The sequence below is a fragment of the Zootoca vivipara genome, chromosome 3, assembly GCF_963506605.1.
Source record: "Zootoca vivipara chromosome 3, rZooViv1.1, whole genome shotgun sequence".
NCBI lineage: Eukaryota > Metazoa > Chordata > Lepidosauria > Squamata > Lacertidae > Zootoca > Zootoca vivipara.
Window position 1 is genome coordinate 96835818 of NC_083278.1, and position 16422 is coordinate 96852239.

The 16422-nt window shown below is 43.2% G+C and overlaps 1 protein-coding gene across 2 annotated transcripts in view; it reads left to right on the plus strand.

Moving 5' to 3' along the window:
- The first annotated feature begins 498 nt into the window (after positions 1–498).
- Positions 499–16422, plus strand: part of UBR2 (ubiquitin protein ligase E3 component n-recognin 2) — a 61110-nt gene continuing 45186 nt past the window's right edge. The window contains exons 1-7 of one of the 2 annotated variants that reach the window (XM_060273037.1): positions 499–790; positions 5024–5283; positions 6604–6682; positions 9954–10067; positions 10859–10989; positions 12820–12958; positions 15381–15443. In XM_060273037.1, coding sequence (XP_060129020.1) covers positions 674–790; positions 5024–5283; positions 6604–6682; positions 9954–10067; positions 10859–10989; positions 12820–12958; positions 15381–15443 — 903 coding nt within the window. In that variant the 5' untranslated portion in view covers positions 499–673. The remainder of the gene's footprint in view (positions 791–5023; positions 5284–6603; positions 6683–9953; positions 10068–10858; positions 10990–12819; positions 12959–15380; positions 15444–16422) is intronic. The other variant, XM_060273036.1, reaches the window with a different exon arrangement.

Here is a 16422-nt window from a genome sequence, read left to right on the forward strand (position 1 = left end):
ATGACTGGAGCTTCATTTATAGTTGTCTGTGTTCAATTCTAGCAGATAAATATTGGAAACAAGAACAAGTACGGTACTAACGCTGGATGAACGGATAGTTTTAATAATCCTATTTTTATCTAGACGAGCAAATTCCGCTGCGGTACCTTCCATGCACCGCGCTGAAATCCCAGCGATGTGCACGCTAAAGAGCGCTCAAACCCACTCTGTACATGCTCAAATATTTTCTACTATTCACGCTCGGGCTGAGCCACCAAAGCCCTTGGGGAGCGTAAACTTTGCACAAATTAAGCCAAATTAAGCCGCCTTCCTTGTTTATTGCCCAATAGCAAGCTGGGCAGCTGCGCCCACAACAAACAGGCTCGGTAGATCACAAGCGGTGGGGACGCTTCGCCTCTCCGAAAGGCTCCCCCCACCACACCTCTGCTTCAGAACTACAACTCCCAGGATGCCTCGCGAGACCCTGAAATGTAGTCTCTTCCGCCCGGGAAGGGAAGGCAGAACAGGGTCCGGGCCGCCTGGGGAGAGGCGGGGTTGGCTTCGGAACGGAAGCGGGTTCCCCTGGCTGGCTGCCAGGCAGGCAGGCAGGCAGGCAGGCAGGCACGCACTACAGGTCAGGCCGGCCGGCCGAGCCCGGTTCCGGGTGCCACTGACTTGGCGACGGAGGAGGCGGATGAGGAGGAGGAGGAGCAGCAGCGCGGGAGGAGAGAAGATGGCGGCGGACCGGGAGACGGAGGTCCCGGCTATTGACAGGAGCTTGCTGGAGTGCTCCGCCGAGGAGACTGCCCTGGTGAGAGGCCTCGCGGGGAAGGGACGCCGAGGGAGGGCAGACCGAGGCGTCTGGCCGGCCGGCCCGGGGGTGGGCGTCCGACCTGGGCATTATTAGGCCCGGCAAGGCTGTCAGGTGTGTGGGTTGGGACGAGGATAGGAGGAGGGAGGCTGTGAGGGGATGGATGCTCAGGGCTGCGGGCGGAGAAAGAGGCGAGGGGCCGGAGAGGGTGGGATAGGTTTTTTGGGGGTGGGTGGGTGGGTGGGGGTTTAGAGTTGGGCGGGTAGCCACTCGCTCCCCAGCGATGGGGTGGGTGGGTGTGGGAAGCCACGTCCAGCGAAGGGGAGGGTGCCGGCCTCTTGTTGACACGCAAAAAAAGAAGAAGGGAGTTGAGAAGACAAAGCTCGGTGAGACAAAAACAAAAAAAGAGGGGGGGGTGCGCGTGCCAAAAGGCATTATTGCCTAGCGGGGAAGGCGGGTGGGTCTTCGCTGCTTGGCGTCGGAGAAACGGGGAGGGGGGAGGGAAAGCAAGTTTCCTAAACAAATAAAAATGGTCTGCGAAGTTAGGCAAGGAGTTGTGCCGCAGTGCTACTGAGCACGAATCGAGAGAGCCCTGGGGTTGGTTTTTTTCCTTGATGCCTCTGTGCTGCTGCAGAGAGCAACGCTTCGAGGGGGGGGAGGGGTCGTGTGAAAGACCCTGACAGGTTGTCGCGGCGAAAGAAACGAGTCCGTGGTAAGTTCCGGACTTCATTCGAGGGAACACAAGTCAACGGGGTTAATTGAAATGCACTCCTTTTTCTTTCTTTCTTTTTTTTGGGGGGGGGGTGCTTTATCTTCTCCAAGGCTATTGGGAATGGATCTCTTCGACTTGTATTTAATTTGTAAACAGAGCTTCTGGTACCAGTCATAAATAGCTTTGGTGGTTGACATTAAAATACTGCATATTCGGTGGCTTCACACTTTCCCTTCTCCTCTCTAAGTTTAAAGTCATCTTGGGAAAATGGCAGGTGTTCTCGCATCTAAACCTCTTCGTCGAAGCTTCTGTGTCTGTAAGTCACTGCTAGTGAGCGTTGCTGAGGGTATAACTGAAGTCTTAAGGGCAGGTCACTTCTGTCTCTTTGGGAATATTCTTTCTAGTTACCCCTTAAACAGAACTCGTGTTTTTTTTAAAAAATACTGTAGTTCTGAAATTGTTCATCTGACCCATCTTTGAGTTCATATGAACAGCTCTGGGAAGCAGAGAACAATTCCTTCCAGTGAAATAAGTTGCCAGACTTTAAAACATTTAACACTCCAGTAATACATAAGCAGCCTGGTAAAAATTTGCAGTTCGCTGCAAGGTTGGAGAATGTATAGTTTGATGGAGTGTCATGGTGTAACTTTGCATAGATGGATATGGAGTTATGTTTTGACATCATTCTGTTCCTTTTGTGTGTTTTGTAAAATATAAGATGAATTAGATGTCATAAGTCAAAAATGTTCTAACAGCCTGTTCATTTTAGCACCTCATATAACCAGAATTCTCTTATAACATGTTAATATTTATAATTTTATAACTGAGCTCCTGACTTCTCTTACCAAGTAAAATACTTTCCCCCCAGGACTGAATTTTACCTTTTTTTGTTGAAGTCTTGATACTTTTTCATAGTATTCTCTTGATTCCCAGAAATGTATTATCATAATTGTATTTATGATGAATGTATTATCATATATATTTTTATTTTGTTTCGACTATGTCAGACCAACACGGCTACCTACCTGTAACTAGAACTATGGAAGGCATCATAATTGTTGTTACTTTATGTTTATATGTTAAGCTCAATAAATTCACAATTGATCTCAGTAGCATCCTGTGGTTAATTGATAATCTGTATATTTAGACATTTTGAATCTAGTGCTTGCAGATTTGGTTCTTCCCATACCCACAATCATTTGCAGGATTGGCACATAGAATTGTGGAATTGGAATCTGTTGCCCATTGTGGGGCTTTTAGCAATATGGAGTGTTTTATAGTCCTCATAGTAGCTATCAGTAACATGTTAAATGAAAGTTTTTAAATATTTAATAGATTGGTATAGAAAATTGAAAAATCTTGTTTGTATGTGAAGCTCTCTTTTTCTCCTGTGGAGATTTGAATTTTTGTAGGGAACTTGTGGTAACTTACAGTTGCCTTTTCATTTAATGTGAACAAACAGTATGTTCTTATCTTTTGTATCTTGCACCCTTTTGTCAAAACAAAGGAAAGTATATCTTGTACAGTAGAAGGCAAACTTGTAGCCGAGGCACTCCTGTGTAGTCACCAAAGATGTCTAATATTAAGTTGTGTTTAACTTTCCTAATGTTATCACAAACTATGCTTATGGAATTGTTAAAATTAAATGCTTTATATCTTTTAAAATATATATTTTATGTGACTAGTTTATTATGATTAAATGTTCTCTGAGTATACTGTACATACTCAGTATACTGTACATAGAATTAAAACCTAGAAAGAATATAATTAAAATGTGGCTTTAATTTTAATTTGAAATTATAAATGATTTGCACTTGAAAAATGCAAGTGTTTTATCTTTGTGTAAAAAGTAGCATATTTGAATCTGTAAGCATGGTTATAGGATTTTTGCAGGTACAGTATGTTTAAATATCATAGATATCAGGTTCTGCATTCTGAATAAGTTATCAAGTCAAAATATTTCCAGAAAATAACAAGTATTGGATGGAGCTGTGAAAACCCATGTTCTTTATTATTAATTATATTTGTTAGTTGCTTTATGCAAAAAAGTCTCAAAGCTAGATACAATACAAACAGATAAAATCAAATAGAAACCAGAATGTTTAAAATGACATACAATAAAAAATTCCTAAAATGCTCATCCAGCTTCACAGTAAAAAGGATGAGTCCGACACCCTTCCATTGCCAAAAATGAGCCCCAAAGAGGAAGCTAGTTTTGCTACCAGCATGTCCAAATATTAGGTTAAATTTTGGAAATTGCAAGGTTCACTCTGTATATGTTTGGTAATTCCAGGATGAAAGTAATAGGAATTGCTCATCACCTTCGTGCCCTGGGCTTGTGAAGTTTGATTTGAGAAGAATTTGGATGGTTTCTGTTAAGAAAGAGATGCTAGACTAGCTGGATCTTGTCTTGATCCAGCAAAGCAATTCTTACTCTCAGTGGTGGGTGTACCAAATTATTTCATTCCTTTACTGCTGAAAAATACCTGAGCTAATCAGGAAGAGCTTTCAGAATAACTTTCATGCATTTCTGTCATGAGACAGTTGGATCCTTCCTGCACTGGTATGGTTGCTTGTTGGGGAATACTCTCTTGAACCTCCTCCCCTATTTCAGGTTGAGCACAGTTGTGCGGTGCTATTTAACATTTTCTCTCTCTCATGCAGGCACAGCATAAATGTCAAGCGTGGCAAGTGAGGTTACTTCAGGCCAGGCATACTGAAGTTGAATCACTTTGTGTTCCTGGCATGCCTTGAAAACCCACTTGCTTATTCTGTGTTTTTTAATGACGATAGTTTTAAAAGAAAAGCAGTGATATAATGGGCTTTGAGGCCATGTCTTCTGATTAACACTTTTTAAAAAAAAAATCTTTCAAAGGCTTCCATTCCTTCACCTTGGCTCTCTCCCACCCCACCCCATACTAAATGTAACACTGTCAGCAGAATTCCATTGAATAAAACTTTAAAAGCAGTAAAACTTCATTGACGTCTTGTGGCTGTTGCCAAATGCAGGTGTTTATGGGTTTATTTGTATGTAGTTGCACCTTTCTTTAAAAGCTTTTTGAAACTACCAATTTTGAGGCAACAGCCACTTTTCAAAGGGTCCTCCAGCTAGTTGTGCAGTTTGACTTTAGACTTGTATTTATTGTACATCTCTGTGTACGCATTGCCACATGGTAAACTGCTTTGAAACTTGCAGCTTTTAAAAGGCAAGGAAAAAAGTTGACAAAGCTGATTGGTCATGGATATGCTCTTGGATATGCTCAGAGTATCTCTCTGGACTGTAGACATTAAAATTGACTAAATTTTATATTGATAGTTGTAGAGATGTTATACTGCCTAGGAAAGTTCTACCACCACTGTAGTATTTTCATAAAGAAATATGCTGGAAATATTTTTTAATTTGAGACGTTTGCTGGTGACCCGAATGGGTTGCATATTGTCTCTTGTCATGGGGCAGAAGCAGGAGAGCAAAGAACTCTGGGAGGCAGTGCTAATGTGTGTTAACTTTTTCCCCCTCAAAGAAATGGCTGCAAACATCTGATCTTCCGGAAGAAATATACAAGCACCTTGCCTACTATGTACCCAAAATTTACTGTAGGGGTCCTAATCCAGCCCCACAAAGCGAAGATTTGCTTGCGCAACAGGTTTTGCTGGGACCAATGGAATGGTACCTATGTGGTGAAGACCCTGCATTTGGCTTTCAGAAACTTGAGCAATCCAACAAACCTTCACATCTTTGTGGCCGGGTGTTTAAAGTTGGCGAACCTACATACTCTTGCAGGTAACTAGTCACTTCTTTTAAACTGTCAAGTCCCTTAACAGTTGAATTATTTGAGCTCTATTTATTGATTCAAAACATTTTTAATACCACCGCTCATTAAAAAAATTGAGGGCAGTTTACAATAAAAGCAATCCATTAAAATCCAGTGAATACAGTGAAAGCAAGTTCCCTGCCCAGGTATTGTTGTAGTTGGCATACCAGTTAAAGTTGAAGAAAGGCAGCTACATGCTGCAGATGGTTGGGCTGTGTGGAAGGTGGTGTGGAAGTTGTAACTGGATGCAGGATTTTGGCAAAAAATGCCTCCTCCCCTTTTTTCGTTAGGTCCCAACTAGATCAGGCTACATACTCATGAGGGCACAATTTGATTCCATTCTTATACCTGAGCTCTGGTTCCAAAGAACAGCAAAAACCCAACCTGTTTGGGTTATTTGTGGCTGCCATTTAGTACTTTTTAATTCTTTGCTTTCTGGGCAGGTAGTGGTTTTGAACTGCAGTTTTTGTTTCTCCGTAGTTTAGTCCTCATAGTTTCAAGTGTCACGAATCTTTGGAATTTCAGCAGCTTTCTCAAAATTGGGTGTCAGGATTGCAGAAGTTGTGGTGGGTTGTCCATACTTAAATGCTATTTCCCCTCTCTCCCTCTCACATAAATGTGTATGCTTGGGTCCCAACATACATACAGAACTTCCAGATTTAGCAACTTGTCAGCCACCCCAGAGAAATATAGGGTTGCATTCAACTAAATTTTACTGAAGAGTAGACTCATGTAAGTTAATGAACATGACTAAGTTGGGGCCATTAATTTGAATGGGTCTACTGTGGGGGGAATTCAACATAGCACTATGGGAGTTGTTCCATCAGTGCAAACATTTCAGTTTGTCAGAAGGAACAATCTCCCCTCTCCTCCCAATCACACACTTTTATAGCAGTTCTCCTCTAAGCCATCCATAATGAGCACCATTATAAAATTTAATCCTAATTTCTGTAGTTTTAAAAAAGCAATTGGAAAGAGACACCCACATGCAAAAACATGACTTTTTACCATGGGTATAGGGTGGTATATGAATTCAATAAATAACGATATTGATAACAACAATAACATATAATATTTCCATCTGGATAGAAGGTTCTAGGTTATGTCCAATATACATTACAGGCTTTTTCTCAAGCAGTTGGCAGTGCAATCCTATACAGATCTTCTCAGAAGTGTCGTATTGAATTCAGTGGAGCTTGTTTTTAGTTAAATATGTATAGAAGTTCATCCTAAATATTGTGTAGTTGGCCCTTTTATTACATGTTTTTCTACTCTCTCTTTTTTGTCAGAGATTGTGCAGTTGATCCAACTTGCGTGCTTTGCATGGAATGTTTCCTGGGAAGTGTTCACAGAGAGCATCGATACAGGGTTAGTAAGCCTATATGTGATTTTAGTGATGTCTCATTCAGTATCAAATTTGTGACTTGGTCAAATCAAATGAGTGTACATTTTATCACACTTCCCCCCCCCCTATTGCCTTTTCCTCTCCTCCCTCTCTCTTCCTCTGCTCCCCAATGCAAAAGTAGCATTACAAAAGCTATGAAATTCAGTATATAGGAAGTACTCCCACTTGCCCAGGCAGCCCTGATGTTTCACACAGATCAGTACTTTGAGTAACATTAAATGTTGTGGCTTTCGGAACCAAAAGTTTGACTTTGAAGTTCATTTCCTTAGATTAGGTGTAAGTGTAGGTAGATGGGCTTAATGACAATAAAATCACAGAAAATAAATGAATGTGTCAACAGTTATGACACAGCAGCTACCTTACGCTCACAAATAACTCAGCACTGTAATTTAAAAGATGAAAACAGCATCTCTAGTATATCCCTTTATCACTAAACATATGATGCACTAAAGGCTGAAATTAACAAATAAATAGGTATTTTGGCTGCAATCCTATGGTCCCAGACAGTGCATCCTAGGGACCATAGGGTGTTTCAGTTCCCCCTGTGAGGGTGGAGGCAGTGGTCCAAACTCATGGGAGATCTGACCCAGTTTGCCCCCCTCCAAGTTGTCACAGGAACCTCTGCAGCCCTATCTTACCAACTTTGAGCTCTGAAACCAGTAGATGCTACAGAGATGGGTCAGTGTTCCCACTCCCTTGACACCCCTTCCACACACACGTACCCCAAAAGCAGAGGGAATTAATATGACAACCCTGGAGCTGGATCGTGTTCCTTCCTATTGGAAACAATAGCATAGCTGCCAAGTATCCCGTATCTGCCGGGAAAACCCCTTTTTTCTTACCATTTCCCGGCGGTCTCCCGTTTAGGTTTAAATCCCGGTATTGTCCCTTAAATCGGCTTCGGCCCGGCGGCCATTTTTCTGGTGCCACTTTGCCCTTCTATGGGCACCAGAAAATGGCGGCGCCGGAAGTCGCTTCCGCGCATGACCGGAAGTTGCGTGACGCGACTTCCGGTTGCGCTCTGCCCTTCTATGTTTCCGGTCATGCACGGAAGCGACTTCCGGCGCTGGCGCCGCCATTTTCTGGTGCCCATAGAAGGGCGAAGCGCCACCGGAAGTTGCGTCACGCAACTTCCGGTCATGCGCGCGCTGCCAATCCCGGATCTTTACGTCCGGAACTTGGCAGCTATGCAATAGGAGAGAAATCATTTTTGAAAAAAAACAGAAAGGGGACAGGTAAAATGCTGCTTCTCCCTCTCAGCCTGAGGCCATGTGCCCAGTGGAGCTCTGGATTTGGTGGTCTGTTGATCTTCAGTCCTCCCACACCCTGGCCCAACTTTTGGATTTATTTCCCCTTTGCAGAAATTATCAGGGGTCTGCAAATGTTAATTCCTACTAATCAGCTGTGATAATCCAGTTTTGATGGCACAACAATGCAGATACGTTATGTATGTTATCATGTTTGTTTTTCTAAGGATGCTTTATGCTCTTTGCCCATGCCCCAGGGCAGCTTACAACAAAGTCAAATGAGGTAAAAAAAAAATCTATGAAACAACACAAGTCCTTAAAACACCACACCACTTATAGTCTGAAGTTATATAGCTCAGTCTTTGTATACTGTAGGTTGAATTATTATTATTTACTTTGAACCTGAGATTAACTCCATAGCTTTCATCAGGCATTTTACCCCTTTCAGATTTTGTTTCTCTATACTGCTACCCCATAATATGCTTCATACAAGTTGGCATATTAAACATAATAAATTGCAGACTTAAAAGGGAAAGGCTTCACTCTCCATTCCCCTGGCCTTATCTTTAAGTTGGATCTGTTTTTGCTCTGATTGCTTAACATAGATTATAGACTCATAGAATTAGCATTGGAAGGGATCCCAAGGGTCATCTAGTCCAACCCGCTGCAATGCAGGAATCCTGCCCACAGCCGACCCTGGGCGGGCTTGAACTACCAACCTTCTGGTTAACAGCCAGATGCACTGTCTCATTAGAATAGCTACTACGGTAACTGAAGAAGAATAAGATAAGATAGTCCTTATATTGTTATCACCTAATTCACTTGCTGTAGCAAGGAGAAACTTCCTGTAATTTCTTTGGGAAGTGCATTTCTTGAAGTATGCAAGTTGGCAGAACTAATAATCATAAGGCCAACCAGTCAGTATTTTCCATAATCTAACCTAAAATTGGAACTGGTATAAGTGAGTCATGCAATAAACTCAAGTGATTCTTGTTCTTTTATTCTATACAATAATTCCTATAATGTATGATTCCAAGATCATGTCTGCTAATTTGTCTGTATGACTTCATATTTTAGTACAATAGTAGGCATTTTATCGGGATGCGGGTGGCGCTGTGGGTTAAACCACAGAGCCTAGGGCTTGCCGATCAGAAGGTCGGCGGTTCAAATCCCCGCGACAGGGTGAGCTCCCGTTGCTCAGTCCCTGCTCCTGCCAACCTAGCAGTTCGAAAGCACGTCAAAGTGCAAGTAGATAAATAGGTACTGCTACAGCGGGAAGTTAAACGGCCTTTCTGTGTGCTGCTCTGGTTCGCCAGAAGCGGCTTTGTCATGCTGGCCATATGACCTGGAAGCCGTACGCCGGCTCCCTTGGCCAATAATGCGAGATGAGCGCTGCAACCCTAGAGTCGGTCATGACTGGACCTAATGGTCAGGGGTCCCTTTACCTTTACCTTTAGGCATTTTATCATGAGTAGAGGCTTGAGCTGGAACAGAATCTATTGAATCCTTGTTCATAAAATCCTTGTTCATAAAAAAGCAGGCAGGACAGACCTGGAGAATATGCCCTGCTTAGCTCTAAAAGCAAGGAGAATTCTGCTTGCTATAGCTCATATCGTTGATTTACCCTTAGTTTGAAAGGTAATAATGACTTTCCTTCCCCTCTGCCCTTTCATAAGACTTGCTGATCCTTTGGCACTGGGATCAGCCAGCTGTCAGGGCTATTACTGGAAGATGGAGCCTTATTCTGGTGGTGAGCCCAAAGGACATTCCTGTAGTCTCTGCTCCATTGAGTATAAGATTTGTTATACAAAACCTTAAAGCAGCCATTTAACGTAACATCACAAGGATCGAAAAGCCACCACAAATCTCTAAATTGTCACTCAAGTCTTCTTCACTGTTTCCCAGATTGCCAATCAGTTTTGGATAGAAAGTTTACCAGCCTGGGTTTTCATTTATGAAGCATACTTTCTTGTTCATAATGTTGTAGATGACAACATCTGGTGGAGGAGGTTTCTGTGACTGTGGCGATACTGAAGCTTGGAAAGAAGGTCCCTACTGCCAGAAGCATGAACATAACACTTCAGAAACAGAAGAAGAGGAGGTAAGGATACACAGGTTTTGAAAATTATTTTGTGCTGTTGTTCAGGTAACTCTGGTTTGGACAGAGAGCAAAATTTGAGAGCCCACTCTCTGGCCTAACTCTAGGCCCAGCCACGCTACCCACATGACATCTTTGCGTCCTCCTGTACAAAGCAGGAGGGAATACATCAAGATTGTTATTTCAGTCAGGTGTGCGTCGTTATGTTTTCTGTATTTAAGTGTCTTGTTCTTCACTTCAGGAGCTTTTTAACACTAAAATGACTTTTTCTAGTCTTTCTAGCAACCAGATCCCATAGACTAGGGCAGGCATAGGCAAACTCGGCCCTCCAGATGTTTTGAGACTACAATTCCTATCATCCCTGACCACTGGTCCTGTTAGCTAGGGGTGATGGGAGTTGTAGTCCCAAAACAACTGGAGGAACAAGTTTGCCTATGCCTGGACTAGGGTACAGTGGTACCTCGGATTATAGACGCTTCAGGTTACAGGCGCTTCAGGTAACAGACTCCGCTAACCCAGAAATAGTAGCTCGGGTTAAGAACTTTGCTTCAGGATGAGAACAGAAATTGTATGGTGGCAGCGGGAGGCCCCATTAGCTAAAGTGGTACCTCAGGTTAAGAACAGTTTCAGGTTAAGAACGGACCTCCAGAATGAATTACGTTCTTAACCCGATGTACCACTGTATAATAATTTTCAAATAATTAACTTTGGTGTGTTAAACTTTTTTTAGCTGTAGGGGAAACGTTAGAAATTATTATCTCGATGTTAACACTTCCCTCCTTTTTTCATTTTAGGATCCTCTTGTGCATTTGGCAGAAGATATGATAGCAAAAGCTTACAATATTTTTGCTATCGTGTTTCAGTATGCTGTAGATATTTTAACATGGGAAAAAGAAAATGATTTACCACCTGGTTTAGAGACAGTGTAAGTAAAATTACTGTTTGAACTTCCAAGACTGGCACAGTTTTTAATGGGAAAATGTTATCTGCATCTTAATTCATAAATGACATTGTGTGCAGCCTAAAAAGAGTTGCCAGTGCTTTTAGTCCCATTGAAATAAGTGTGACACACATTTACATCACATTTGTTTCAGCGGTTCTTCAATGTAATCAGTTTTCTCTGGATTGCACTCAGTGGATACATCTTACTTGAGAGTAAATGCTATTGCACTCAGTGGGACATAACTTTGACTAAACATACTTAAAATAGCTGTTCCTAGAGGCTAAAAGGGAAATGTTTTGCATACTCTTCTCTAAAGAATTATATTGACTTTTTCTTACTGAAAAGTCTGTTCTCTCTCCCTCTCGTCTTTTATTTACTGAAGAAATTAGGGGTTGTTGTTGTTGTTGTTGTAGAATAGAGCTTCTTGGCAAAAGTATCTAATGCAATTTGGCACTGCTACAGTAAGCTAATGTCATTGAAAATAGTAATAGGATCCAGCATATCCCGTAGGATAATGACCGTTCCCCACATCAAATGCCTTTTGCGTGTTGGCGCGCAGCCCCCTGGATCCCAGTGCGGCTTCTGGTGGTTTGGGCTGGCTTTATCCTCCCCAGGCTAGATACCTGGAGGTCTCCTCCTACCTCAGCCAATCACCCAATCCCGCCTGGGGAGGTGTTGCCAGGGGATCGGATAGGTAAGGGGAGGGACCACCCTGCCCACACAACAGAGGGTGAACCTTACCTGCGAAGCAGCAGTTGGCTGCTGAGCTTCTCCCACCCTGCCTTCCCTCAGTTAAGTCTTCTTTTGCAGGTTAACCTCCTCTCCACAGGTACACAGGCGCTGCTACGTCAGGGTCGCTGTTGAAGGGCCGGAAAGGAATTTCCCTGCATTGGCAGGTTTTGCCTTTCCCATAGCAAAACGTCACAACTTTGGCAGTTTCAGGCCTTGGGCGGAATCCTTTAGTCTATCTTCCTAAATGGGGGGGGGGGCGCTGAAGCGGTGACCCACGCCACCCTTGCGTCAGTGATCCCAGGGTTCCCCGTTAAAGGGGTCTTGAGGGGAGGCATTGGCCACACGCTGAGAGGTTGTCATTGCTCTCCCCTCCAACAGCGGCGAAACGGGGGGGCGGGCTCTCTGCTTGAACATATGTTCTCCAGAGCCAGCCCAATCCCCACACATTCTGGATAACCCTGATGTCTCCCAGATCCCCGGCTGGGGACTGGGAAGGATAAATGCCCAATATAAAGTTGTGGCCAATTTTAATCACATAGCACGTTGTCTTGAGTCATTATTCCATTCAGGGGTTGCCTGGGGTTGGGGGGACTCCGTCTGTCCACGCAACATAGTAACTTGGATCCAGAGAACATAAAACAGAACTCCACCTGTACAGTAGGATGTTCCTCACTACAATCCCCTCTGCCCCTCCCCAAGTTGCTCCTGAAGCTCTGTAGTCCCTGCGGGATGGTCCACAGAGGGTCAGTTGGATTGGGAAATTAGAGGAATTTGGCGAGGCTGTCGTGAACAAGCAGAAGTAGCTTTCCACTCATGCAAGGCACGGTAGTAAAATTAATTACAAGAGCCCCCCGTCTTCCTATTGTCATAGCTGCCAAGTTTTCCCTTTTCTTGCGAGGAAGCCTATTCAGCATAAGGGAAAATCCCTTTAAAAAAGGGATAACTTGGCAGCTATGTATTGTTGATTGAGTATGTTTCCTTAATAGAGATTCCAGTAAATAGAAGTATTGAAATGCCAGAGAAAATACCTTGATTGATTTAAATTAATTATATTCCTTATTCGTAATATTGTCTTTACAGTGAGAAGACGGATACTTACTTCTGCATGCTTTTTAATGATGAAGTTCACACATATGAACAGGTTATTTACACTCTTCAAAAGGCTGTCAATTGCACACAAAAGGAAGCCATTGGTTTTGCAACAACTGTAGACAGAGATGTAAGTAAGCTCTTTAGATTTCCATTGAAATATTGGATAAAAATGATTAAGCTTGGTCAGTTTAAGAGGATTTAGTCCTGTAGTTCCTTCCATTCTTCCTTCCTGCTAGCTGATCAACTATTTACCTTATTTGAAGGAATAGAAGGAACTAGGCAATTTCCAAAGCAACACTGGAGCATAGTTCATTAGTTCTTTCCTTGATTATACTTGCTCCACCACCTCCACTTCGCAAATCATGCTGTGAAAGTTGGGACACTTCCTTCCTGGATGCCTTCCCAGCCTGAGATTCTTTGGCAATGCTTTAGCAAGTTAACTTCACAGTGAGTCTCTGGGAAAGCACTTTTTAAAATTGGAAAAAACCTCCTCTCTTCTTACACCATCCACCAAGAAAATATATTTTAGCCAGTCTTTTCCAATGTAACATACAGTAGAGGCCAAACCTGTAAAAACGAAGTGAGGCTCTCTCCAATCTTTGCAGCACTGAATATTTTACAAGCAACATGCTCACTCTGAGGCTGAAAGTTAATTGTGGAGGGTGTGTGGCTGCTGCTGAAATCCGAAAAAAATAAAAATAAAAAAAGACTGGCCAGAGGGAAAGCACTAGCACAGGACACAAAAAAGAGCAAATCTCAAAATTATGCACAAGAATCAGTGAGTTTTTTGCTCAACAATGTGTTTTGAATCAATAAACTCTTAAGGGTTATTCAACCATTTCCGTCTCATGCAACAATCAGACTGCATGTAAGATGGCTTAATCAGTTTTTTGAAGGGTGGGGGGAAACACACCCTATGGTTATATCTGAATTATGTCCCTGCATTCACAGAGGCTCGGCTCCGATGAAAACCTCCTCTCTCCCCCTTCCAGTTATGGAAGCCTCTGCTGGAGTGTAATTTAGGATAAGTATTTAACACATGAAACTCAACTAAAACCAAAATGGGCCTCAGTCTAATTCAGGGGCAGGAAACTGAATTTGCCTGCCTATAGCCCTGGTTAGCCTTAACCACCCAGAGTGATGTGATATCATAGTGTGTATGTTTCTCTCTCTCTCTCTCTTTAAAAAAAAACCCTTTCATTTGTTTGTTTGTTTAAATAAATCCCAGCTCAAAAGGTATATATTTATCATAAGATTGTGGATCTTTCAGAATTGCTGAGGAATTTAATAGTTTTGTTTGCTTTTTCATATGTGATATTCGCTATATCAGTAATAAATGCAATTTACATGATAAACATATGTGAAGCATACACACCGTGTTTCCCCTATTTTAATACGTAGTCATAAAATAAGACGTAGCAGTATTTTTAAGGATTTGTGAAATATAAGACATACCCCGAAAATAAGAGATACCTCCGCGTCATGCAGAGCGAGACTGCCGAGTGTCCCAGCCAGCCAGCAGGTCCCAGCACACAAGCCGTGGCAGCAGGAGGAGGCGGCCTGCTGGGTCAGCGCATGGAGCGCCGGATCAAGGAGCCAGTCTGCAGAGTCAGCCCAGAGTCAGCGAGGCGTGGCGCTGCTGAATTGAGGAGGCGGTACTTCGTGCGGCGCTGTTGGGCACCGACACTGCAGGCCACTTCCTCGATCCGGTACTCCGCGCCATGCTGATTGGTGCCGACCTGGCAGGCCGCCAGATCGAGGAGGCAGCCTGCCAGGTCGGTGCTGATCAGCGCCATACGGAGCACTGGATCAAGGAAGCGGCCTGCAGGGTCGGCGCCCAGCAGCGCTGCGCTGGATTGAGGAGGCGGTGCACCGTGCGCCACTGCTGGCTGCTAACCCTTCAGACCGCTTCCTTGATCCGGTGCTCCGCGCGGCACTGATTGGCGCCGTTCCAGCAGGCTGGTCTGCAGAGTCAGCGCCCAGCAGTGCCGCATGGAGCACCGCCTCCTCCATCCAGCGTGGAGCTGCTGGGCGCTGACTGCAGACCGGCTCCTCCATCCAGCACTCCGCGTGGCGCTGATCAGCACCAACCTGGCAGGCTGCCTCAAACCGGTGTTCCGTGTGGCGCTGCTTGGCACCCACCCAGCAGGCCGCCTCCGGGATCCAGCAGCAGCAACGTGACAGCCAGCAACGCTGGCTGTGGTAAGGATGTACCGTACTTGCAGTAATAATAATAAAAAGACACCCCCCCCCGAAAATAAGCCAAGTAAAATAAATATAAGATGGTGTCTTAAAATATGGGAAACACGGTACATACTTAAACTGAACATATGACATTTTAACTTATGTTAAATATATTTAACACAAGCTTAATTGTGTTAATATGTGCTATTAGCAGAAGTCATTGTTGGTATAGGGTTGAATTAATTCAAGCAGTCTAATTCAAGGGTAAGAAACGTAGGTGACTTCAATGGGCAATCAAAACATATTATTTAAAGTTTTAGTTATATCTTTAATTAGCCGTTAATAGCCATGTAACTGTTTAACAGGGACGCAGGTCAGTTCGCTATGGAGACTTTCAGTACTGTGACCAAGCCAAATCGGTGATAGTGGTAAGTGACATTGCTTCATTTCCCTTAACTGAATGGTACGGTATATATCCTTAGTTCATTATAATCAATTCACTTATAGCATATCTGCCCATTAACATTTTAAAACTGTATGTGACATTTTAAGAATGTTAAGGAAATGTTAAATGTGTCTGATGGAAGTGGCAGCATGCCTTGTAAGTCACTTGCCTGATGCTTCTATCGTTCTTCAAAAACTAAAAATTGGCACATTCTACTTTAAAATTGTGGTAACCTCCAGATTAGATTACTGCAATGTATTGTACATGGAGTTGCCTTTGAAGACTGAAAACTAAATATAATTCAGAGTATAATTGCTGGACTGTTAAATGGGAATCGGGTATTGGGATGACAACTCACCAGTGCTTAAAGTGTTGAATTGGCTCGCAGTCTTATTTCCAGGCAAAGTTCAAAGGACTGGTGTTTTCCTTCAAATTGCTATAGTGTTTGTGAGTAAAGGTGCATAGGATTGGAATGGAAAATGTATACTGTATTTTCAGCTCAAGTCTTCCCTAAGATTCTAGGGGTCTAATGAAGAAACCCCCAGTCCAACATGTATGACTCATGCTAAGAAGCAAAGTTCAGCAGATACATCTACTGGATCAAATATTGTGTATTCAAAAGAGTGTAGCCATAATGTTTCTCTGCAGTCATCACTGAATTACATGCACAATGTCCAAAACTAGACTGTGACCTGCATTGTGGTGAATAGATTCTTTGCACTTTTGGCCTTGACTGTGTCATTTAATTGCATGATGGGATTGAAGACTGAAATCTTTTGTTGGGAAAGAAGCCTTGAACTCATGGCCCCCCATGCCTCTCAGACAAGTAATGTGCTCTCCATTGGAAGCCCTTTGCTGTAGTCATATCTGTCAGAGCCAGAAAGGGTAAGGGAAGTTGAACCTAAATGTGGTGATGGACTAATTTCAATTGTTCCTAAGGCTGTTCACCTTCAGTACAGTAT